Raw genomic sequence first — 23,928 nt, forward strand, 5'->3', positions numbered from 1 at the left:
GTCAAAAGTACGGATAGCCACAGAAATCAACTTCTGAAACCAAAAAACACAAATACTGTTTTATTTGTGGGATGTTGGTTTTACACAAAAAGTTGCAGAGTACCAAACTCAGGTTAGGTAGTATAACAGTACTTCAGTCAATTTGAGCCACAGGACTTTTAAATAAGCACACCTCAAGTTTGCAATATGGAAACAGCTAAGACATAAAAAGCTGTCAGTGTCATCAGGTAAACTACTGTTTCTGCCAAAACAGTGCTTCACAGAAAGAATTGTAACACCACCATTCCCCCCCCCTTCCAGTCAGTGGACTCTGCATTTACACAACTATATGAAATGACAAAGTCTAAGGCTTTCAAGAGGTATTAGCAGTTGTAATTAGCCCGGGCATAAAGCAGATCCTTACAGTTCAACTTCAGAGTATTTAAAAACTGTTTGATTCATGATTCAGGGAAGAGAAATCCTTCCTAATAAGTTAATGACATTCTAGTACCTCTAAAGGGGGACAGAGCAACCCTCCACCAATGCTCAGTAAGCAGAATGCAAATACTTACAGATGACGTAATCTGTATATAGATAACTTTTAAAAGATATAAATTAGTTATGCAACGCAATGCATCTGCAAGGTCTACTTCAGAGACAGATGTGTATTAAAATTACATACACATCGTATGTTTTATGATGCATTTATACTACGGTATTGTAGATTCTAATAGGCAACACTTTCCCAGTTTTGTTTCCTTTAAGTTACAAAAGAAGAAATGGATTTGCACTACACTAATCAAAATCACTTCAGATTATGAAGACCAAATTCCATATTCAATATTCAATCTATTTGGCAAAAAAGGAAAATTATACTGGTATGTGGTACAGGATCGCCCAAGAAATTTTTTAATTTTTTAAAATTCTTAAGTCAGTCATGTGTGCCAACAAATTACATCTTTGGTATTACATAAGGATCCTATCTGACAGCATCTGGAGTCCAATTTCACCTTGGACCAGTTTCCTACTCATGTATTAGCTTACATACTAGGTCTTATAAAAAAAAACTTACATCATTTTTATTTTACATCAGAATAATGCACATACAACATCTTGCCAGAATGATTTTGTAGAAAAGGCAGGGACATTTTCTGCAGACAATTGAACAACCACTCTTTTTTAAAAAAAGAAAAGAAAGAAAAAAGAAAGAAAAGCATATCAAACATACTACTTAGGAATTTCAATGATTTAAGTTTATGAAAAATGAACAGCTTGTCTGAAAGCTGCTGTTTATTTGAAAAATGTTACACAAGCGACATGGAAAACTTTTAAGCTCCAACAGTTTTCTGTTGGAGAAAGAAGTCAATACTGTCACATGATAGAAAGTTGTGTGCCATTTAAAGCCAACCAAAAAGCAGACATGAAAATCTGTTAAATGATTATGTCTGTACATTTAATCATAAATTGGGCTCATAGCTGTCAAGTTCTCCTTTTTTTAAGGGAAATTCCCTTATGCTGAATAGGCTTCCTCACGAGAAAAGGGAAAACTGACAGCTATGATTGGGCTATGAGCAATGGAACTTTATTTCATTTTCCTCAAATTTGGTTACGTATATCAATAAGAAAGCTTTTGTTCTAAATTTATGTTTAGCTTCATTTAGGGCTACAGGTTAACCTGTGCCATTCCAGAAGTTGCTGAACTCCCATCAGCTCTAGCATGCAAAGCAAGTGATCAAGGGATGATGGCAGCTGCATTGCAGCAATATCTGGGAGGGCAAAAGGTTGACCAACCCTGTTTCAGAGCCTGCCTTTCGCTGCAAAATTCAAGGACCAATTCTCACTTTTTCTTCTTGGGATATTTACAGCAGAGTATAAGATACAAAAGCAGCTTGTTGAACTGGGTCTGGCATATAAAATTATATGCACCCCTGCACATTGCAGGGCCTCCAAAGCAACATTACGTGAGACAGGAAGTGCTTGCAATGATGATGGGGGTGGAAAGAAGAGACTGCAGCCTAGTACTACTACACAGAGAGAAATGCTTTGCACATGCACCTTGAATCCTGGCTTGTGACTTGTAGCACAACTGATTGTTTGGAGGCAATAAATTTTAATCCACCCAAATGCCTGTACATGTTGCACCAGTAACTTCAGAATCCAGAACCCATCTATTCCCCTTTGCTGTTTCAACTGTAAAAGAAAGACAGATTTTACAGTGTGGTCTCTTCACAATTTGATGAGGTGCTTTTGTTTTGTACTCTAGTAGTCACATCCAAGCATAAAAATTTAAACTGAGACTCTGTCCCAAAAGCCCGTTATCTGATACTTTTATGGACCTTATTTATAATACTTTTTATCTTTAAACTAGATTGCACAAATGGCTGGATCACGCACGGCATCTCAGCAAAATGGCTTGCAAGAAAGCCTGCATTCCCCCGCCCCTTCCTTTGAGAGCTTCACAAGCTTTTCTTTATGGCTACACCAATTGTAATACATGTAGCAGATTTTTTTAAAAGAAACAACATGATTAAATAAGCAACTTGACTACAGTACTCCACGTTGCCTTGTGGAAATATCACAACCTGTAGATAACATTCCATGTTTTATACAAGCAAGCAACCATAGAACAAGTTAAACAAATGGGTAAGATTTTACTAACACGGTATTTTATTTATATCCATAATGGCGATTTTGAGAATAGCTTTCAAACGTCTAAATTCTAATACAACCATCACAGCAGGGATACAGAGAGCTGTTCACACTGAGACTTTTCAACCTCACTATTCTGGTGGTAGACCTCCTAACAACACCTGCCCTCCCAAAAGTTAAGGGTCACAGGGGGAGGGGGGATATTCAATGTTGTGATATCACTGGAAACATAAAATTCAGCATCCTCTTCAGTGCAGAATTATACTGGACTGGAATCTATGGTAAGGAGGCTGAATTCAGTGCAACACTGATTTACAAGTACCCAGTCCTAAAAGGTTGCTGCTTACCAATAATTTAAGCAATTTAATGATAAAATAAAGGAATTTGCATTGATTTTACATTTAGGCTGAACTCTGAGAGTTCAAAACAACACGTTGACTTATGGTTTAACTTCCTTTAACAACAAAAAGAAAGCCTGCTAATGTTTTATTGCAAACTTCATTTTTAGCACTCTGTCCATTAATTTAACATTCACCATTGGATTTTTAGAAGTATTTCCGCAGTTTGCTATCCACTAAGTAACCTTTGTCAAAAATTCAGTATTGAACTTTATAATGAAGGCTGAGGCGTTATAATGGCTGAGGCCTTTATAATGAAGGCTGAGAGAGAGATAACATGAAAAGACATTTCTTAGCACATTAATTCAGCTTCCTCAAGCAACCAATGGCTTGAACTTTCATGTACAGACAGATAAGAGTGGTCCCAAATGAGTGACAATGCTGGTGATTAGTGAGCCCATTGCCTGCAACAGGCATTCTGCTAGGAAATCCAATCCCTGGAATAAAAGATGCCATTGCCTTCTTTAGATTCTCATGTTTGCAAGGCTTTTCGGTTAAGATTTAACAAGAGATTCCAGACCTTGAAACTCACCCACAAATCCATGTTAAATTTTACAAGAGGCTTCATTTTGCTTTCATCGTCAATACAGTCAAAACACTAGAACAGCAAAACTGAAATAAAGAAATATGCCATTTTACAAGTCTAAAACCCTTTTTAAAATCAGATTTAATCTGTACCTATTTGCGAACTACAGGAGTCTGAATATTAGGATGTCAGCAGTATCACCAAGCGGAAATCCTTGTGGCACGTACAACTCTAGTCAAGCTATTACACCTTTAATGGGTTTTCAATAAAAAGACAGCCAATACTTGCTTACTAAACAAAACTGAAGTTGGGCGTCTGCAGGATATCCTCTCAAAAATTGGCATCTTGTTGCTAACTGGCAATAGTTCCACGTGGTAACAGTCTCAACAATCACTTTTTTTTCCTGAAATGTTACGTCTGAGACCAAATTAAAATGAAAAATTAAGTTACATGGTTATTTAATGCAACTAAAAATATGCCACAAAATTATTTTTACAATACATTTATGGAGTAACTCCTAGGTGAAGCTTTTTTATACACATATACAAAATTTAGACAGCAATATACACATAAATCACAGTGAGGATGCTGGTTAAGTTCACCATCTGTAGTGTAGATACAAAAATGCAAAGCAGCCTTCGAAGAGAACAATGCTACACAGCAAGCAGAGCTGGCCTCTTACAACAGCAAAACACCAAAAGGTCCCCAAAAATGGGATGCAGTGCAGGAAAAGCAGCATGCGCTTTTATACAAATAGCAGTTTATGGCTAATGGTCGACATAACTGTAGTAACAGAGACTCTTGAGTGGCTGTGCATAGTTAAAATTCCTATGTCATTTGTTTCTCTTTATACCACTCCACGAATTCATCCAGCAACACTGGCCCTGCAAGAAAGAAAGCCACAAATAAAAAACCTTTTACATAGTAGTAAAGACAAGAAAAATCTGGAATGAACAGCATTTGGAAAGTAAAATGGTACAATAGATTGTAGCTTTTCATGCAAATACATACATGCTCCATCTTCATCATAATTGCTGAGGTCAAGATTAATGGTTCGGCTGAATTCCAGAACATTACACCATTGGTCCTTGTTGATGACCTTGTATTTAGATTGCTGATTAAAACAAGAGGAGCAGTTACTGAAATCAGTATGTCTGGTCTAAAGGTGTGCAACACTGCTGAACATCTCCAAGACACCTTAATAATTTACATCATACTTTGGAAAAGTTACATACCATACTAGATGTCCAAAGCAGTTTGTGTACACCATCAGTCATCCTTACCCTGCAAGGTAAGTCACTCTTGCCCACATATTAAAGAAGGGCAAGAGTGACTCACACACACAAATTTGCCTGTAAGATTACTTGCAAAACAATTCAAGTATTCAACTCAGGTAGTAAAACTTTTCAACTATCTGCTAATTCCCAGTTTTAACTCTTGGTACAGCATCTTTTCAAACAGTATAAAACATAAAAGGTGTTTCTACTTGTACCTCTAGGAACTGATGAAATACTGGAAAGAGAGGCCATGTTTTTCCTAAGAGAAGTCCTAACATACACTTGGCAGTGTTTATATCTAGACTTCGCTGGTCCTTTTCCTGTCAAAGAGAGAGAGAAATTAAGCTAAGTTTATGTGCAATGTTCTTCATTTGAACTAGTAACCATGCCAGTTTATGCTTTACAAAATGTAACTATATTTCAACTATCTTCATTTGGTTCCCTCTTGCTTTTTATTTGTTTAAAATACACACAGTGAAGCCACACCTCCTCGGGAGCTGCTGTCAGCATTTAATGTATATATCCATTCTGTCTGCAAATCAGAGCATCAACTTCCTAATCTGGGTAGCCAATTAAACAATGTACAGTGGTACCTTGCAAGACGAATGCCCTGCAAGATGAATTTTTCACAAGACAAATGTGTCTTGCAATCTGATGGTGACTCGCAAGACGAATTCGTTTTGCGAAACATTTGTCTTGCAAATCGCAGTTTCCCATAGGAATGCATTGAAATTTAATTAATGCATTCCTATGGGCAAAAAAAAGAAATTTAAATGCATTCCTATGGGAAACCGCGATTCGCAAGACGAATGTTTCGCAAAACAAATTGACTCGCGGAACTAATTAAATTCGTCTTGCTAGGCACCACTGTATTTACCTTTGATTAGTTATTATTTTGAGTACTGTCCACTGCATAATTGTACATTCCTTTTCCTCTCCTGCAAAGTTCAGCTGGTGATAACAATTACTCAACCTGTGCTCGGCATTTCTCGGTGTCTGGGAGCTTAAGAAGGGTCAATATGTTGGGACTCCAACCCCGTCAGTCTCAGACAGTTTAGTCAATGGCCACGAATCATACATTCCTGAATTGCAGGGGCTTGGACTAGAGGTCACTACGGTAGATGATCCTCAGGGTCCCTTCCAATTCTACAATTCTCTGATTCTATACTCTGCTTCAAACTACATATAGAGGGCCACATGTTCCCTATCCTTGTCATCAGCCCTTCTAACAATGCTGATGTGCCTCTGCTTCTACAGAGAATAATGGTCTATTCCAGATGCCCTCTAGCAGTGGCAAAGGTCTGGAATGTGGAAATAATTTGAGTCCACTGGGTTCTCATTTTTGGACTGTGAAATGGATTGGGCCAATGTGGTAGTTAAGAGGGAAACAGACTGCAGGAATAACTCTTGACCAGCTGTACTATTCCTGGGGAGAACCAGGCAAGGGAGATTTGTGATGGGTTTGGGTGGTCTGCTACTCTGAAAAAAATGCAGATTTCAGAACTAAGAGCTCTAGAAAGAAAGCAAATATGCTTAGGCATCAAACTGGAAACCCATAAAAATTAATACAAGAGCCAAGAGCGGTAACACCGATTTGGAAATGATTCAAATGAGTGACTTGGGAGATTAATATAAAACTACAAAAATACAAATGGAATTTTGCACACTGAAGGAAACTTGACTGGCTTAGTGGAAATCATTACTGGTATATAAACGTCTCTTCATGAAAGAAACCATACAAGAATTCATAAAAATGGGATGATCAGAATGTGAACTCCAAGCTACTCACACGTGCAAAGTCAAATGCATATCTGTAAATAAGTTTAAAATTTGTAGGCTCATTTAATAAAGATCTCAAATAATCCAAAGAATTTCTTAGCTTCTCTGTTGTATCACATCTGTAAAAATAAAGATAAAATACCAATTTATATTTAGCACTGCTAACCATCATGCTATTTTCTGGCCCTGAACCCAATAGTACTTTATCTTTGAATTTATAAACTGCCTTTCCAAAAAAGCAATACGAGTTACAGCAAAAATATAGTCTGTATTAAAACCTACTCTCCTGCAATAGCAGGTAAATCAGTCTGTAACTGAAAATAATGATGGCTCTTTCACATACAGTTCATAGACATTCAGTAAAGCAGCTACGAAAATTTGAAATTATTTAAGACATATCCTATATAATAATGTCCATGTTGTCCCTGCGTCCAGATGTCCCGTGTGTCCCTGAGGTACTGCGCATGTGCCCCAGGGATACAGGGATTGGACAGCAGAGACTGCCCGCGCGCACTCTCCCCCCCCCTCTGCCTCCTCCAACCGCCGCTCCCGCCGGACACCGCCTCACTGCAGGGCACGTCAGGGAAGCGAGGGTGGAGGCCGGCGAAGGCCTCCTCACAACCCTCCCTGGCCCGTGAGAGGAGCGGCGGTTGGAGGAGGCAGGGGGGGGGGAGAGTGCACGCGTCCTTCCTGTCGGCGGCTGGGGGAGAGGAAGGAAGGAGAAAGCGCTCCTCCGTTCCTGTCCCCCTGCCACCGACAGCAAGGACGGGTCCCAGGGTTCGGAGAAGCGCTGCACAAGCGCTTCTCCGAACCCTGGGATGTCTGCTTCCTGTCGGCGGCTGCGGGAGAGGAACGGAGGAGGAGAAAGCAGCGCTTTCTCCTCCTCCGTTCCTGTCCCCCTGCCGCCGACAGCAAGGACAGATCCCAGGGTTCAGAGAAGCGCTGTGCAAGCGCTTCTCCGAACTCTGGGAGGTCTCCTTGCTGTCGGCGGCTGCGGGAGAGGAACGGAGGAGGAGAAAGCAGCGCTTTCTCCTCCTCCGTTCCTGTCCCCTTGCCGCCGACAGCAAGGACAGGTCCCGGGTTCGGAGAAGCGCTGCGCAAGCGCTTCTCCGAACCCTGGGATGTCTGCTTCCTGTCGGCGGCTGCGGGAGAGGAACGGAGGAGGAGAAAGCAGCGCTTTCTCCTCCTCCGTTCCTGTCCCCCTGCCGCCGACAGCAAGGACAGGTCCCAGGGTTCAGAGAAGCGCTGTGCAAGCGCTTCTCCGAACTCTGGGAGGTCTCCTTGCTGTCGGCGGCTGCAGGAGAGGAACGGAGGAGGAGAAAGCAGCGCTTTCTCCTCCTCTGTTCCTGTCCCCCTGCCACCGACAGCAAGGACAGGTCCCAGGGTTCGGAGAAGCGCTGCGCAAGCGCTTCTCCGAACCCCAGGATTCTAGCGCCCGTTATTAAACGGGCTGAAAACCACTAGTATAAGTATAATTCAAGAGGTCCACAAGGCATACAGAGAATTGCTGGATTAAAAAACAGCACTAGTTCTATTTCTGTGCAGGGTGAAGTTAAAGTTCACAAAATGACAATGACCCACTGCTAAATTTATTTCACATTTGCTGATGAAGATAATACTTACTGCAGGGATGTCATTCCTTTTAACCATTCTTGCAATGTAAAGTAACCCATGTTCTGAGCATCCAGCTTCCAGGCTAAAACAAGCATAACTACCTGGTTTAAAAACAAAACACAAAACTTGTATTACAATTTCCTGAATTGTAATTCACCCTTATCGCCAACCCCAGCAACTTGTACTAGGCCAAAGGTGTCACCTGCTTTATCTATACCAAAGGCGATGCTCTTATAGGCCCTACTCAGCTCCTACCTCCACCCAGCTCTCCCAACCAAGAAAAATGAAAGTGATAAAATATCTAAATCCTTTTAAGATAGCAAATATGTGAATGTGCGAAGAAAGAACGACACCCGAAGCAAATAAAAGCCTCTGCAGTACAACATTCAGCGGCAGCTAAATGTTGTACAATTGCTATATTTTCAATGGAATAAAGACCAACAAGCAAGTGACATGACAGTTCCTGCACTTCCACTTGCAAAATTTAGACAAGTGGGAAGGAGCAACTAAGCTGCAATGAAGGGGAGAATGATCCAAGCATCTAAAGCAGGCATCCCCAAACTTCGGCCCTCCAGATGTTTTGGACTACAATTCCCATGTTTGCTGACCAGTGGTCCTGTTAGCTAGGGATCATGGGAGTTATAGGCCAAAACATCTGGGGGGGGCACGGTTTGGGGATGCCTGATCTAAAGGCTTCACTGCTGAACTCCCCAAAGAAAGGAGTGAAAGAACCCTCCTCCTGTGTTTCAGAATGAGGTGTATAATAAAAGCTGCTCTGTTCTGGGCCTCTGTTGCTGTTTGGAAGAGGAAGAAGGGGTTGAACACTTAGCCTGTCCCACAGGCAAAAGGCTGAGGTGCAAAGTAAGGGCAGGTCTAGGGAATCGAGACTATACTGGGAGCCAGATAGAAAGTTCCTGGGTGAAGAATGTTGTCTAATCCTTCTTGTCTAAATTTGTGTCATTTGTTAACCCACAACTATTTTTGCCATTGCTCTCAACTTTTTGGATATTTATTTTCAAACAAAACAAGACAAAAACATTTTATATTCAAAACCAAATAAGAATATAATGCACAGTGAGCTGGCCAAAGAAAGAAAGGCTTCTGGAAAGTTGCCTCTTCCAACAAGAACACAACCCTTCTCTTTACTGTAACATTTGAGATAGTTGCAATGCATAAGTTGCTCATGGTCTGGAAATAACCTGAGTGAGTAAATGAATGAATGAAAAACCCAAATCCTGTATTACAAGGACTATACTTCCTCCCTTCTCATTATCTGAAAGCAAACAAGCTCTCTGCCACCTGTAATAAATCTGAACGTACATTTTCTGGTTCAACCCCAATGTCCTCACAGAATTTCTCCATTCCTTCAGGACCCACAATATCATCTGTTCCTATAAGCAAATGAGATTGTGTTACTTCCATTTGTAATCACAGAACTGATTTTTTTAAATAGACCATATATATTGGATTGGAGACATTGCAGTGCCACAAGTATGTGGCTGTTCAAATACTGCTGTATGTATGTATGTATGTATGTATGACTGTATGTATGCTTATTTGAAAGGCTGTCTCCTACCAAGTAGTGTCTCAATCAAAATCAAGCCCTATCCTTTCAACTTTGACTTTGCAGATTTATATTCAGTAACAGAGAAGCAGCAAGCCAAAGGTTAATCAGGCAACAAAATTTGACTTCAAATTTGCAGCCTTGTATATCCTGTGACTAACCTCTTTAATTCAGTGAGTTTTTTGTATTTTAAAAAACTATATACAATTTAAAGCCAACCTTCAAGTTGCATTGGCATTGAAAATATGTGTTCACTAACTTCTTTACTCTTTCAGGAGGCTGAGTGCATCTGAACTCTTTTAATGGATACTTTTAATAATCTACATAATTTTTGTTACAAAACATCCTTATATTCAAATTGGAATTGATATTTGAATATTTTTCTTGAAGTTTCAACATTATCTGGGGAACCAGCAATAAGCAATATATATATTCGCTAACCTGCATATTCATAGAACCATTCTAAGCACCTCTTGCTCGAGAACATGTCATCTTCCGTCTTTATTCTAGTAGAATCATATTTTCTGTACATTCTAGTGCAGGGGAAGAGGTAAATAACATAATATATAAACTCTATAATATATATATAGATTTATATAAGAATGTATTACCAAGCTGGCCTCTTCCTCCTATCTAATCCACTAATTTTCAGAACTTTGAGGCAATTAAATTAAAGGAATCACAGAATAATCTACAACTAAACAGAACATTCCTACAGAACATTTATGGATGCCTATAAAGGTAAAGTACCCCTGACAGTTAACTCCAGTCACGAACGACTCTGGGGTTGCGGCGCTCATCTCGTTTTACTGACTGAGGGAACTGGCGTTTGTCCGCAGATAGTTTTTCTGGGTCATGAGGCCAGCATTACAAAGCAGTTTCTGGCAAAACCAGAGCAGGGCACGGAAATGCCGTTTACCTTCCCACCAGAGCAGTACCTATGTATCTACTTGCACTTTGAATAGCTTTTGAACTGCTAGGTGGGCAGGAGCTGGGACCGAGCAATGGGAGCTCACCCTGTTGCGGGGATTCGAACCGCCGACCTTCCGATCGGCAAGCCCCACCGCGTCGCCTATATCAGAACTTAAAGCCATAACACTTGACGTGTTAGTTGAAGGAGGAAGGGCGTAAGTGGAACTGATTTAACCCCCTTTCACCTCCAAAGATATTCCAAATCCCTCTGAGTTTTCAACTTCCAAGTCTCTCGTTAGAGATATAAGGGAACACATGAAGGATTATCCTAGACCGACAGCTAATACATACAAAGTCACAGCTTTTCACATTTAGAAACTATATTGTTCAAAACCGTGACCCAAAGCTTCATGTCCTTCCTCCACACAAGCAAGAGGAGCAATGAAATCTCTTGTGCCACTGTCACCACTGTCCATATACATAAAGGCAAAATACGGTTTGTTGTTGCATCTAAATGGAGCCTATGTTTTTATTCTGGCCTATATAATTTCAGTGGACTGTAACTTTTCAAGAAACAGGGACTGGGGTGAAGCGGAAAGAAAATAATCGGACTCATATGCAAATTCAAAATCTAGCAGTTATATTTGCATTCCATAGGGCACTATCGTTTTCCATAATAATCAAATGTGTGTAAAATCTACAAACTGAATCCTTAAAAATGCTTCATCCTAAATAGTTTCCTTTGAGAGAAAGAACTATCTCCCCATTGAGTTATTACAAAATCATGCCTCAAAGAAAATAGGCATACTAAAATAAAATACAGTCATACCTCGGTTTAAGTACGCTTTGGTTCGAGTACTTTCAGTTTAAGTACTCTGTGGACCCGTCTGGAACAGATTAATCTACTTTCCATTACTTTCAATGGGAAAGTTCGCTTCAGGTTAAGTACAGACTTCCGGAACCAATTGTGTACTTAAACAGAGGTACCACTGTAAAACCTACTACCTCCGCTTAGTAAACCAGAGTTGAGTTAAATATGAGTCCACAACTCCTGACCTGGTTTCCATACAAAAGTAATGACCCCCGACTCAAATAATCAAAGTAAGATCACGTACCCATCATGTCTACTTTTTTTAGCTGATAGGTCATCTCCAGCTGCAGGTCGCCTCTTTTTTCTTGGAGGCATCACTTTGCTAAAGCAGTCTGCTGAACTGCACGACCTGAGACTTCCTGTGGAATAATTTAGGAAAGCAAGACAAGGGTTCAAACAGATGCAAAGACTCAATATAGTTCTACTGAAAAAGCATATGAGAAAACAGACATGTTGAAAACACAAGCTTTAACACAATAAATCACCACACGATAAGCAGAATAGCAGCAAAGCACGCTAAATTCTCAACTCTTTCAATACGACAAGAGATAAACAGACTGAAAATTAAAAAGCACAGGTAAATAAAATTTTAAAACATATGGGGAAGGCATACAGCGATGCTGCAAAAGTTGGGCATCACCACTGAGAAGGCCTGGTTTATAGTCACCATGTATTACAAATCTGCAGAAGGGGAACCAAAGATATCAGAGAACAGGCAGGTTCAATCAGGCCTTGAGGTAACCTATAAAATTCTGCATAGTTTGGGACAAGAGTACTACCAGCACTTTGCACTGGAGTCCATGAAACTCTTATAACCAGCAAGATATCACTTTTGTAGGTCACAATCTAGCTATTCAGTTTTTACCTTAAGTTTCCAAGGGATCTTCAAAGGTACTTCCACATATAACAAATTACAGTAGTCTGTGCTGGATGTTACTAGGAAACACATGCCAAGACTACATCTGCCTACAAGAGTTGCCACTTGGGGATTCAGAATAAGGGCCAGATCCAACAGCACTTCCAAACTGGGCTCCTGATGTTAGCTGCCCATGTGGGGCAGGTTTAACCACACTTCTTCAGTCACACAGACCACTGATCTAAAGCACCCCTATCTTCTTTATCTCATTCTATTAGCCCTCATCTAGTTGGTTATCAATCCCAGGCACCTATTCTGTACTTCTACCAGAGTCTAATGGAAAAGAGAAATAGATCTGGAAGTATTCCTAGAGCTTACTCTTGTACAGCCACAGGAGGTGTTGTGTGGTAAAAGCATGTGTGCTGTTTAGAATTTAAAATACAAAACACATCTAGTTTTATAAAACTGGTATATTTGTGCAGCTGCATCTTATCTTCAGGCGCAAAGTCCAAACCAAAAGTAGAATAAGCAAAGCAACCATATTCAGGCATCATCAGAACACCAGGCAGGTGGTGTTCTATTCATTCCTAATGATTTAATTTAGCCATTTTAAAAACCAAATCCTATGCAAGCCTACAGAAATACAGGACTTACCTTTCTCTAATGTTGCTTCATGAAGATAAGACACTTTCCCAGCTGCCCCCAGCCTTACATCACCTCTACATCCTGCATCTACCAACTCCTGACTCATTATTAACACATATCATCCCCTCCAACATAAATAAAAGTATATACGGAAAGGAAGGCTCAGCACACAGAACAAGGGGCAAGAGCACCACAGAACATCTTTATTGCTTACAAATTAAAATGAGCGCCTTAAAGGTGCAATCGTAATGCTTTTTGATGCATGAGTAAATTTGCAAAATCTTAACTGACCTCTTTGGCTGAAAGGTTTTTTGATCCTAACTTTAAAATTATAATAAGCCATCTAAGTGAAGGGGCATAGTTCAGTGACAAAAGTTATGCTCTGCATAAAGAAGGTGCAAGATCTCTGCCAGATGACTGGGAGAACCACTGCCAAACACTATCAAGCCAAGGAAACCAATGGACCGGCTTAGTACAGCTTAATATGCTCATAACACTCATTCACACAATCCATTTGTCTACACTGATGCTATAAAATACAGTCATTAAGGCAATTTTCACAATCTTCCACTATAGTAGAAGCATCTTCTACTATAAAAGGTGCTATTTTGAGATGTGACATTTTAAAATTCAACAATGGTTTTCATAGTACAGTAACTTTCCCCCCCAAAGATTTTTTTTTTGAAAAGGGGTTGCTAGGAATGGCCAACTCTTGAACCTGAATTCTTACATAGCCTAGCAAATCTCACAAGCTGACTGTTTGTCCCTCATTTTTAATGTCAATGCCCCTTCCTTGTTGGTATTAATTTCTACAGTCAGGAAAGTTCCCCCTATACCTTAGATTCCTAAAACACACCACAGTATAATTTGTATAAAACTCTCTACCTGTTTGGTGATCGTCTTGACCAACGTCTTCTGTCAAATTCTGTAAAATATTAAATCAATGCAGTTAACTAGGAGTTTAGCTATTTTCAAATAGCACCAGTTATCCAATTTCTTCTTACTATTTCCCATCCCTTTCTAAATTTACCCCAATGGCAAATTTTAGATTTTAAGATTCTCAGGGATGGGAATGGATTTGAGGAGGTGCAGGGTGCAAGGAGAATTCCTACTATGGAAATCCTCATACGTGCCATTGGATGTCATCCCAGAGCTTCACTGCAGAATGGGTTTGAGAGTGAGTATTTGCCAACAGTAAATTAGCACTTGGATTTGGACACTAGTAACCCTATCTAGAAGGGACTCAGGTGGCGCTGTGGTTAAACCACTGAGCCTAGGGCTTGCTGATCAGAAGGTCGGCGGTTCGAATCCCTGCGATGGGGTGAGCTCCCGTTGCTTGGTCCCAGCTCCTGCCAACCTAGCAGTTCGAAAGCACGTCAAAATGCAAGTAGATAAATAGGAACCGCTACAGCGGGAAGGTAAACGGCGTTTCCATGTGCTGCCCTGGTTCGCCAGAAGCGGCTTTGTCATGCTGGCCACATGACCTGGAAGCTATACGCCGGCTCCCTCGGCCAATAATGCGAGATGAGCGCGCAACTCCAGAGTCGGTCACGACTGGACCTAATGGTCAGGGATCCCTTTACCTTTTAACCCTATCTAGAAGGAATGAGCCCTGGGAATGGCTGCAGTAACCATGTGTTAAAAAGCAATTAAAGCAAACATGAGGGACTGGTAGCCAGAGCATAGTTGAGACTGTAAAGTGCCATAACTTTTTGAGCCTGCAATACAGTTGTCCCTTGGAAGTCAAATGGAAACCGTTCCGGAAGTCCGTTCGACTTCCAAAACATTTCAAAACCAAATTGCGGCTTCTGATTGGCTGCAGGAAGCTCCAAGGTACGGCTGTAATACCATAGGAAAAGGAGGAGTTGCTGGAAACAGACAACAGAGCAAAAACTAAGACACAAAGGGAATATACAACTCTACCTTGCATTAAGAAAGAATACCACTTTTGAATGGTCCATCACCTGTGCAAAGACTGTCACTTAAGGGAAGGCTTATAGTAAGGTTTAGATGCTGCGGCAGCACTTCTTTAGGTTGACTTGGGTCAAAGGTTGGGGGCTAATCAATCTATTGCTACATGAGAAAATAGAGCAAGTGTGCAACAAAGATGAGCATGCTGCCTCGATCATCTTGGCACATGCTACCCCTAACCTGCACAATTACTCTGGGAAGATAACAGACACACCTCATCTTACTCATGAGGAAAGGGGAGGATGTGCATGCCACAGGATTCTGCAGCCATTAGGTGAAGGTCATCTGAAATAAAATCCATGGTGCATCTAGCAATGTGGTCAGCAGGAAATTTGAGTGGGGAAGTGGCTTCATCTTCCCTACTTGTGGAGGTGTGCTTTGAATAAAGTCTCCCTTCATTCCTTGTTCTTTGTACAAATTTCAGCAATTTGTCTTTCCATTGTGTTGAAAAGATTCCAAGGGTCTGTAGCAAAAAGCTGTCATGGCTTCATCTCCAAATGCTGAGCATACATGAAGAAGGTTAAGAGGCATGGATGTTTGAAAAATCATTTTCAATCATTTTTTACATGTCTACTTGACATACATCTATTTACAAAGGTACAGCCAGCTCTGGATAATCATGTCAGGACACTTTCTAATCAGATAAAACTATGTAAGTAGATTTAAAAAATGCAAGTGATTACCAGCCTATTAAGAGTGTGGTAAATCTTATGAATATTTGCCAGTGTTGATAGATGAGAGTTCAGCTGAAAATCTAGAGAGAAATAAAAACATTTTTTTTCTTATTTTGGTTGTCACATTTTAGAATGCTTAATAAATACATTTCAAAAGTACTGCAGATAAAGCTATAAGTCTTAATTTTGAACTGCCTTTCTCCTGTCATACAATAAAGTGTGTGTGTGTGTGTCTTTGTTGAACTCCTCCATTAAATGACATATCTGAATGTTATTTTAGTCCCCTATCTTCTTCTGCAATAGTAATACTACATCTCAAACCAGTGTTCAAAATTCACCAGGCACATTTTGCATCTGGCTAGTGGCCACTTGTGACCAAGTGAAGATGCCTGGGTGCCAGGATGGTGCCTGACACGTCCGTCTGGAGCTGCATGCCTTGGGATCACTGGATCTTGACTGACTTCACACACTAATACCCCATCCTGTAGATTTCTATCAGTTATATTTTATCTGCACAATCAGAATGAATTTCAGGAACCAAAATGTTGTATTGATCCGATCAAGGCAAGCAAAACTACTATGAGCATTGCCTGCAATACCACTGTAACCATTCACAACACAGATTTGCCCCAATCTAATTGACTTCGTGGTGACAAATGTCTCTAGGAATGTGTAGAGGCAAGTCATCTGAAGGTGTCACCTTAAAAGTTTTATAGTAGTGTGATGCATCTGGCAATGATAGTCCTTTCTGGCAGAGCAGCACTATGGAATGTCTTGCAGCAGGAAAAAATTCTGGCTTGCTTAAGAGCAGCCACACTGTCTTCCAAATTAAATTATTTTCAGGTACGTTGTTCATAGGATTGTATAACTAATTTATTTTAATATTAGCTTTTGGTCAGATCAGTATTATTACTTTTTACATTAGAACACAATGTCACACACCCCACAGCCCCCGAAAAAACTACAGTGGTACCTCTGCTTACGAATAACTCTACTTATGAATGTTTCTACTTACGAATGGAGCTCCATCCGCCATCTTGGATGCGGTTTAAATAGGATTTTTTCTACTTACGAATTTTTTCTCCCAATGCATTCCTACGGGATTCGACTTACAAATTTTTTCGACTTACAAATGTGCGTTCGGAACGCATTAAATTCGTAAGTAGAGGTACCACTGTATTGCATTATCCTATACAGTTGTACCTTGGCTCTTGAACACCTTGTTACTCATACATTTTGGCTCCCAAATGCTGCAAACCTGGAAATGTGTGTTCCGGTTTGCAAGCGTTTTTCGGAAGCCGAACATCTGACACAGGTTCCGATTGAGTGCAGAAAGCTCCTGCAGCCAAGTGGAAGCTGTGCCTTGGTTTTCAAAAGTTTTTGGAAGTCAAATGGATTTCTGGAACTGATCACATTCGAGAACCAAGGTATGAATATTTCACTTGGCTTGCTTCAACTCTCAAAACATACAAAATGTAGAACATGATGGGAAAAAGTTTTCCATTTTCAGTAGCATAAAGTTATTCTTAGCTCTGCAAAACATATCTGGAATAAAAGGTTTGCTATGTATCCATATGAATTTGAACACCCATCTAGCCCATATATGCACTTAGGCTAGAACTAAGTTAGAATGGTCAATCAAATTATTGCTGATGTCACAGAAGACATCCTATAAGGTTCTAACCTGATGTATAGAAGCAGTGGTGTCTTTCATCGTGAACAACTTGAGCCTAGTATGGCTCTATGAGTAGAAAGGGACAGTTTATACAAGTCATATCCATAGATACCAGGAGTTGTGCATTGTTAGGCACTGGGCTATTCTTTGAACAAAAGAAACATCATAATCAGAGGGAAGGTGTCCTGTATCTAGCAGCTGCTTTGATATCCCAATCTTTGTCTCTTGTGAATTGCTTTGTTCCAGCTAGGAAGAGATTTCTACAACCCTCCCATTATTCTATTAAAGGTAGACCAACAAAACATAGCAACGCATTATTCCTAATTTTATACCATATTGTTTCTCAAATACGTCGGTTCCTCGCAGCCCCTTGATGTGCTCATTCTTGAAGACAATAGGCTGTATCCAACTAAGTTTTACTCAGAGTAGACACAATGAAATTAATGGACCCAAGTTAGTTATGAATTCTATGATTCTATGATTTCATGGTGACGTATTTTAGTTCAAGATCAACACTGCCTAATTTAAGAACTGGAGTAAGCACAACAGATATTTTCAAGATGAGAGAATCTGAAACTTAACAAGGAAGTTGTAGAATGCAACTGCTGTACAGAATAAGCTCAAGTCATTCATGTGACAAAGCACCTATGCTAAATTTCATTTGAGAAATGATTACCTGGGAGGATCAGGTTAAATTGTAGCATTTTTGTATTAAGCCATCTTCATTGTCTGAGGTGTGAAAGGGGAAAACAGGTTTTATGTGCCACCAAAGCTTATGAATGCTCTCTGAAGGGGAGATCTGCCTAGCCCTAATTGTGTTCCAGTGGGTAGTGAGAAACCTTTTATTCAAATAAACCTTTGGCTCTTTTTTATTTACAGTAAGTATTTTAGGGCTGAGTTGTATGGTCAGTTTTAACTTGAAGCTTTCATTTTACAGAATTTTTAGATGTAAAAGCGACAATTTAATTACAGTTAAAAGCCATCAGTACATCTCTAGAGGTTTTTAGGTTTTTATTTATTGTGTTTATTGTAATTGGTTTAATATTTCTATTGTCTGTAAATGGCTTTGAGTTATTTCTAAGAGTAAAGCAACTAATACATACAAATAATAAAAGCAGCAGCAACATGATGTGACAGAGTTTACCATGTCAGGCCTACTATTTATATCACAAAACGGCGGAAGAAAAAAACATGAACTTAAAACACTTCTTCAGCTTTCCGCAAAGAGAATCAGTTTTTCATTCTCTTCCTGATGCTCATGATGTTCCTCCCGCGTTCCACAGTTGGGGATTCAACACATGAAGTGACTGACATTTTAAATATGAAACCTGAAGTAATTTTTCAAAGCCATTGCATTGCACTAATACAAATTATTTTCATCATTTTATTCCCAATGAGGCTTGCTCTATCTACTTAACAGCTCACTTGTGCCAAGTCTTCCAGTTTGGCCTCATACCAAATCATAACAAACTCCAGCAAATATTAGGGAACTGGATCAACTCTATGGTGGCCTCTATTCCTCCTATAAGGGCAGGAACATAACCTTCCAGAATTGAAGAATGTAAGTCAGAGGCCAACAAATTTACCAGGGGAGGGGGGATTTACATGTGGAAGGGAAAGCATTTCCTTCTACTGTATAGTTATTTCAAAAATTATCAAATCAGATTAGATAAAATGCATTTTCATTTTAAGTTTGTTAAAATTAAAAACCTATGTGTTACATCCTACAATATTTAAAACTCACATGATTGTTTCCAGAAATTACGTAAGTGGAAGACTACTCAGGGCATTGCCTCCCCTTTGCTCCCCCACTGCAGACCCCTAAGCCTCCCTAAAGTCTCTCAGAATGTTAGGATACCTTTAGGAAAGGTCTGGAATATGGCGTGAAGGGGGACTCTTGCACAAGTTGTCTCTTCTTGATTTTCAGAGAGCTGTCCTGCAAGCCTCCTAACTCCCGCACAGTGGCGTACCGTGGGTTGCTAGTGCCCAGGGCCACGCCGAGGGGACGTGGGAGGGAAACGGACGGAGTACGCTTGCACATTCAACTGCCTAACAGCATCTGTGCCACCCAGGAGATTGCAGTTGCAGATATAAGAAGAGAAGAGCCGGTCCGTTGTCTGGAGAGGCCACTTCTTGGTTCGCATCAAGAAGTGTTTTCAATGGAGCCCAATGACAGAACCATGCAGCTGCACTGAAGCAGCACCAGGTGTTGCAATATTGTGCCCCTAACAATTTTGGACTTGGGGAAACTGCCCCTATGCCCCACTCCCTGCATGCTACACTACTAATCCTGCAAGAAACCTTTTATGGTACAGGGGACTTAAGTGGGGAGAAAGGGGGCAAGAAACTTCACTAGTGCCCTCCTGAGCGTGGAATTTCTGGGCACAACTTAACAGTATTTCAAAATTCAAATTTAAAAGAACAGAATACAATAGAAAACAAGGATATGTGTGAGGCGTTTTTTTTTTTAAAAAAAAGGTTTACTTGAATGTGACAGAAACTGATTCAATAGCTGCTATTTTCTTAAAGTTCTCTTTACTAACTTTCCAAATATATGGGGTTCTAAATTTATATTACAGTGGGACCTTGAGGATCAAATCCCCTAATACAAAACATGCTTACTTAAAATCAATTTCTTTCAAGTTCAATGGGATGTCCTTCCTTGCATGTATGCTTTGAGAGATTATACATGTTTTCTTGAAACTAAGCGCCTCTAACTTCAATAGAACTTATTCTCCAATAAGTGCTTATAAGATGACAAGCCCAAGAAGCCTTTGGCAGTATCTTCAAAGAACATGTTGGGAATTTAAGAGTCAATTCCAACCAAACATGTTTAGACTATTTTGTTTTAGACTACAGTAAAACATTGCTCCCTTTCTTCCAGATAAAGTTTGTGATATAGTCAAACCTCGGTCCCTGAATGCCTCCATTATCGTACATTTCGGCTCCCGAATACCAAAAACCCAGAAGTAAATGCTCTGATTTTTGAACATTTTTGGAACCTGAATGTCTGACGTGGCTTCCCCTCGAGTGCAAGAAGCTCTTGCAACCAATCGGAAGCCACATCTCAGTTGTCGAACGTTTCAGAACTTGAACGGTCTTCCGGAATGGAATACGTTCGACAACAAAGGTTTGATTGTACTAGTTTCAAGACTGACTTGGTCGGAGCCAAGCAAGAAGGAGGACCTCAGAAGCCATGATGCATGTATAAAATTTCCCTCACAACCATTTCCACATATCCAAATATTCCCCTTCTTGTTGAACAAGGATTATGAGGACAAGGGATCTAGTTTAACATAAAGACAAGGGATCTACCGTAGTTTTACATAAAACAGTGAAATTATACAAATACTATCTGAGTATTCACAGAAAGAATGAGGAATGATTAACACTATCACATGAGCTTCAGAATCAGCTGTCTGTACTAGAAATTGGAATATTTCAAAGTCCTTCAGCCTCTCCTACCTTAGACACAATCAGGCACGTATTTCAACATTTTGAAATAAAAGGGGTGAAAGAGGATTTTATTTTTTGAGAAATTCAGCAATTTAGACTTCATGGAGCAAATATCTAATATGAAGGGAAAGTGTGAATAAGATACTTCATAACCTGAACGCTGCATGTGCAACACTAGAACAGAAAACTTTAGTATCTCTATCTGAATAAATCACTGAGTGGTAAGTCTAAAAGTATAGCTTAAGAGTTACTTTACAAAAAACATTTTTGTTCATCTTTCAAGTAAAACTAAAGGCTTCTAAAATATCAGAAGAGGGAGATGCTTTAGAGAAAACACTGACACCAAATTCTCTTGCTAGGCCAGCAATTACAGTTCTTTGGTTTATAATATTCCTAAGCATGTTTACTCAGAAGCATGTTCTAGTGAATTCAACTAGGCTTACATATACTTCCATGTACATAGGACTGCGCCCCAATTTATATGTGGGGTGATCCTCGCCAAACTCAATGAGATTTGCCTCTTAGTAGATATGTACAGGACTGTAGTGTAAAACTGTTAAGCTTTTAAAATGACTGAGTTAGCAAAAAGAGTACTGAAGAATTATGGTTTTCTTGCCCATGGACACTGTCCAGTCTAAAAATATTTTGCTTGTTCTGCTAAATATGTAGCTTCAGTAGCAGTTAAAACAAAAACCTGAGGTGGCTTCTTCCACTTCTCCCAGAAGGCATAGGAGGTTGACTATGACTATGCTTCTATGTTATTTATAATTTTGGCTTAACTGCTGTACAGTTCTGAAAAGCATGTGGGAATACTGAAAATGTATAACACTTTAAAATGTATAAAAATAATGGAGGGCACCACAAAAGCTTTTTACAAAGCTATTCCTCAGCAACCGGAACAGATCTGGGAAATATATTTTGAAAAACTTGCTTTATTTTCACTTTTAAGTACCCTAATCTGAACTAAGCTTTCATCATACAGCAGATTTTAAAGGAAATTTAGTTTCAATTTCATATAAGCAGCAAGATGCATTATGGACTGGAGTATTTATTACCAGCCTTACTACCAAGGAGTAGGAAAAAACTGCAGGAAGACAACAAGCATCTCCAGCAAGACTGTTATGTTCCAGATTACCTTTGGAAAGAAAGAGTTTATTCATATAATTTAACCTTTACAAAAAATTCAACTGTGCCTGAACATTATGCCAGCTAAATCTGCTTTGACCGTCTGCCTTTGTTTGCCTTAGTGATTTTGGGGGTGAGCGTTCTCTTGAAGACCTGTGAGCGATATTTTAAGACTGGGTTATCACTGTGTTGGATCATGAAGGGGATACAGTGATGGGAGACTTTAAATAAAAACTCAAAAAAAAAAGGAAAAACAGAAAGAAAAACTGGCCTATAACAATCTACAGAAGCAATCAATCGTTAAAGAGACAGATAAATTTGTCTCCGGGAAACAATACTTTGCAGCAATGTAAATTGTGGAGATCAGCTGCAAGAACAAATTTACTTGAAGGAAGTTAGTGGCTTTAACAGAACCGCCTTCCAAAGCAACATGTTTGCGAAGAGGGCCAAGGGCTGCTTCACCGCCACCCCCACGACTTCTCCAGAATGCAGACAATGACAATCTGTCAATAGGGAACTTTGCCCAGTGCAGGCAAAACACTGGAGAAATAGAGACGTTTGGACAAGTTAAAGATCAAACGACCATCGGGATGCAAGGGACTGGTCCTTCTACTCCTCCAATGCTGCTTATTTCTTCCCCAAGGGAGCAGGTAGACACACACACATCCCTCCAAGCCCCAGCCCCCGATTCCCTAGGCATGCACGACCCAGCAGGAGAGAATCCACTCCCCCCTGGCCAACCTACCTACTCTTTCCCCCAGGCCAGAGAGTTCTGAGTCGCTCTCAGGCTGCAACCCACTGACCCAAAAAGAGGGGTGAGCGGAGGAGGAGGAGGAAAGAAGGGGGTGGACAAGGAGAGAGAGAGAAAGACCGTTGGCAGCGCGCTTGGCTCTGGGAGTTGTAGTGCGCAGCCTGCGCCGTGCAGCGCCGCGGCCAGGAGGCGAGAACTCCAATTCCCACAATGCAACGCGGGATAAAGAGAAGGGGAGAGAAGGAGTGGGGGAGGGGGCACTTGCTCCTTCTGCCCCCTTTCACAACGGGCCCCCCCAAGAAACAGGCCCCTCCGCTCCTCCTCCTCTCTTTCGGTCGGAGCGGGGAGGGGGCGGCTAAGAGGAGACCACCGGGCGCGGAGAACAATCGCTGTCCGGAAGAACGAACTGCGTCACAGCCATTTCCTCCCCCCTCCCCGTATTTCGCCGCCGCCGCCCGTTAAATTCCCTTCCCTTTTCCCCTCACCCTTTAAACGCGCCCGCCCCACCCCCCGTGAGAACATTCCCCTCACGCAACCATCGCTGAACGGTCGCCTAGCAACCCCGGGGGGCCCCCCAGCCCACTCACCGAGCGAAACCTCCCCGCTACTTACTGACAGCGGCGGCATCCGAGTGCATTTTTGTGCAGCGCCGGCACACGCGCTGCCCCGAGCGGGCGGTCTGACCGGCCTCCTCACTCGCTACTCCGTACGGCTCTCCCCGAAGGCAAGAGGCCCCGCCCTCTCGCCCCGCCCACGCCCACACCCCATTGGCTCGCGTTCTCCTCGTTCACGACCGCCGACGCCGTGCCGATGGGCCGACCCGCTTGCCACTCGGGCCTGGCCCGGCGTTGCGCCCCCCGACGGCTCCGCCCAACCCCGGCCGCCGCGCCTCTCCATTGGCCGACGTGTCTGCAAAAAGACCCGTGCCCGCCTCTCTGCTACTATTGGGCCGCCGCCGCCGCCCCTGGAGAAGTGCGGAGGACGAGCCTCCGGTTCTGATTGGGCGGCACGGGCCCACAGGCGGCGCCTACGTCGCGAATTGATTGGCTGAGCGGAGTGGAACGCGAGCCATGGATGGCATGGGGAGTTTGGGGAACAGCTTCTGGCTGTCATGGTTGAGGATGGATGGGCGCTTTGGAATAAGAAGAGGTGCTGCATATGAATGTGGATAAAGGGCTTGAACCCTTATAAAGCCTTTTAAAAAAC

The 23,928-nt window shown here is 41.3% G+C and overlaps 1 protein-coding gene across 3 annotated transcripts; it reads right to left on the reverse strand.

Moving 5' to 3' along the window:
* Positions 1-31: 31 nt before the first annotated feature.
* Positions 32-23,439, reverse strand: DCUN1D4 (defective in cullin neddylation 1 domain containing 4). Of its 3 annotated transcripts, none has more exons than XM_035112080.3 (11): positions 23,335-23,439; positions 15,725-15,795; positions 13,956-13,995; positions 11,814-11,928; positions 10,228-10,319; positions 9,543-9,613; positions 8,232-8,323; positions 6,619-6,727; positions 5,045-5,149; positions 4,564-4,666; positions 32-4,436 (listed from the first exon to the last, which is right to left on the reverse strand). In XM_035112080.3, the coding sequence occupies exons 1-11, from the start codon at positions 23,357-23,359 to the stop codon at positions 4,381-4,383; spliced, it is 879 nt and encodes a 292-aa protein (XP_034967971.3). In that variant the 5' UTR covers positions 23,360-23,439; the 3' UTR covers positions 32-4,380. The 3 variants fall into 3 exon arrangements, with proteins under 3 accessions (XP_034967971.3, XP_088517011.1, XP_088517012.1); XM_088660885.1 differs by having other exon boundaries at positions 15,256-15,795; XM_088660886.1 differs by lacking the exons at positions 9,543-9,613; positions 23,335-23,439.
* Between the last annotated feature and the right edge of the window lie 489 nt (positions 23,440-23,928).

Source organism: Zootoca vivipara, chromosome Z1 (assembly GCF_965207765.1).
Source record: "Zootoca vivipara chromosome Z1, rZooViv2.hap1.1, whole genome shotgun sequence".
In the NCBI taxonomy this organism is placed as follows: Eukaryota; Metazoa; Chordata; class Lepidosauria; order Squamata; family Lacertidae; genus Zootoca; species Zootoca vivipara.

Bases quoted from the DNA above. Each gene is read 5' to 3' on its own strand.
- DCUN1D4 (XM_035112080.3), bottom strand. From the start codon at position 23,359: ATGCACTCGGATGCCGCCGCTGTCA. The intron at 9,614-10,227 runs GTTAGCGAATAT...ATTTGCTTATAG, and splicing joins ATGGTTCTATGAATATGCAG to GAACAGATGATATTGTGGGT. The intron at 5,150-6,618 runs GTGAGTAGCTTG...TCTCTTTGACAG, and splicing joins ATGCATTTGACTTTGCACGT to GAAAAGGACCAGCGAAGTCT.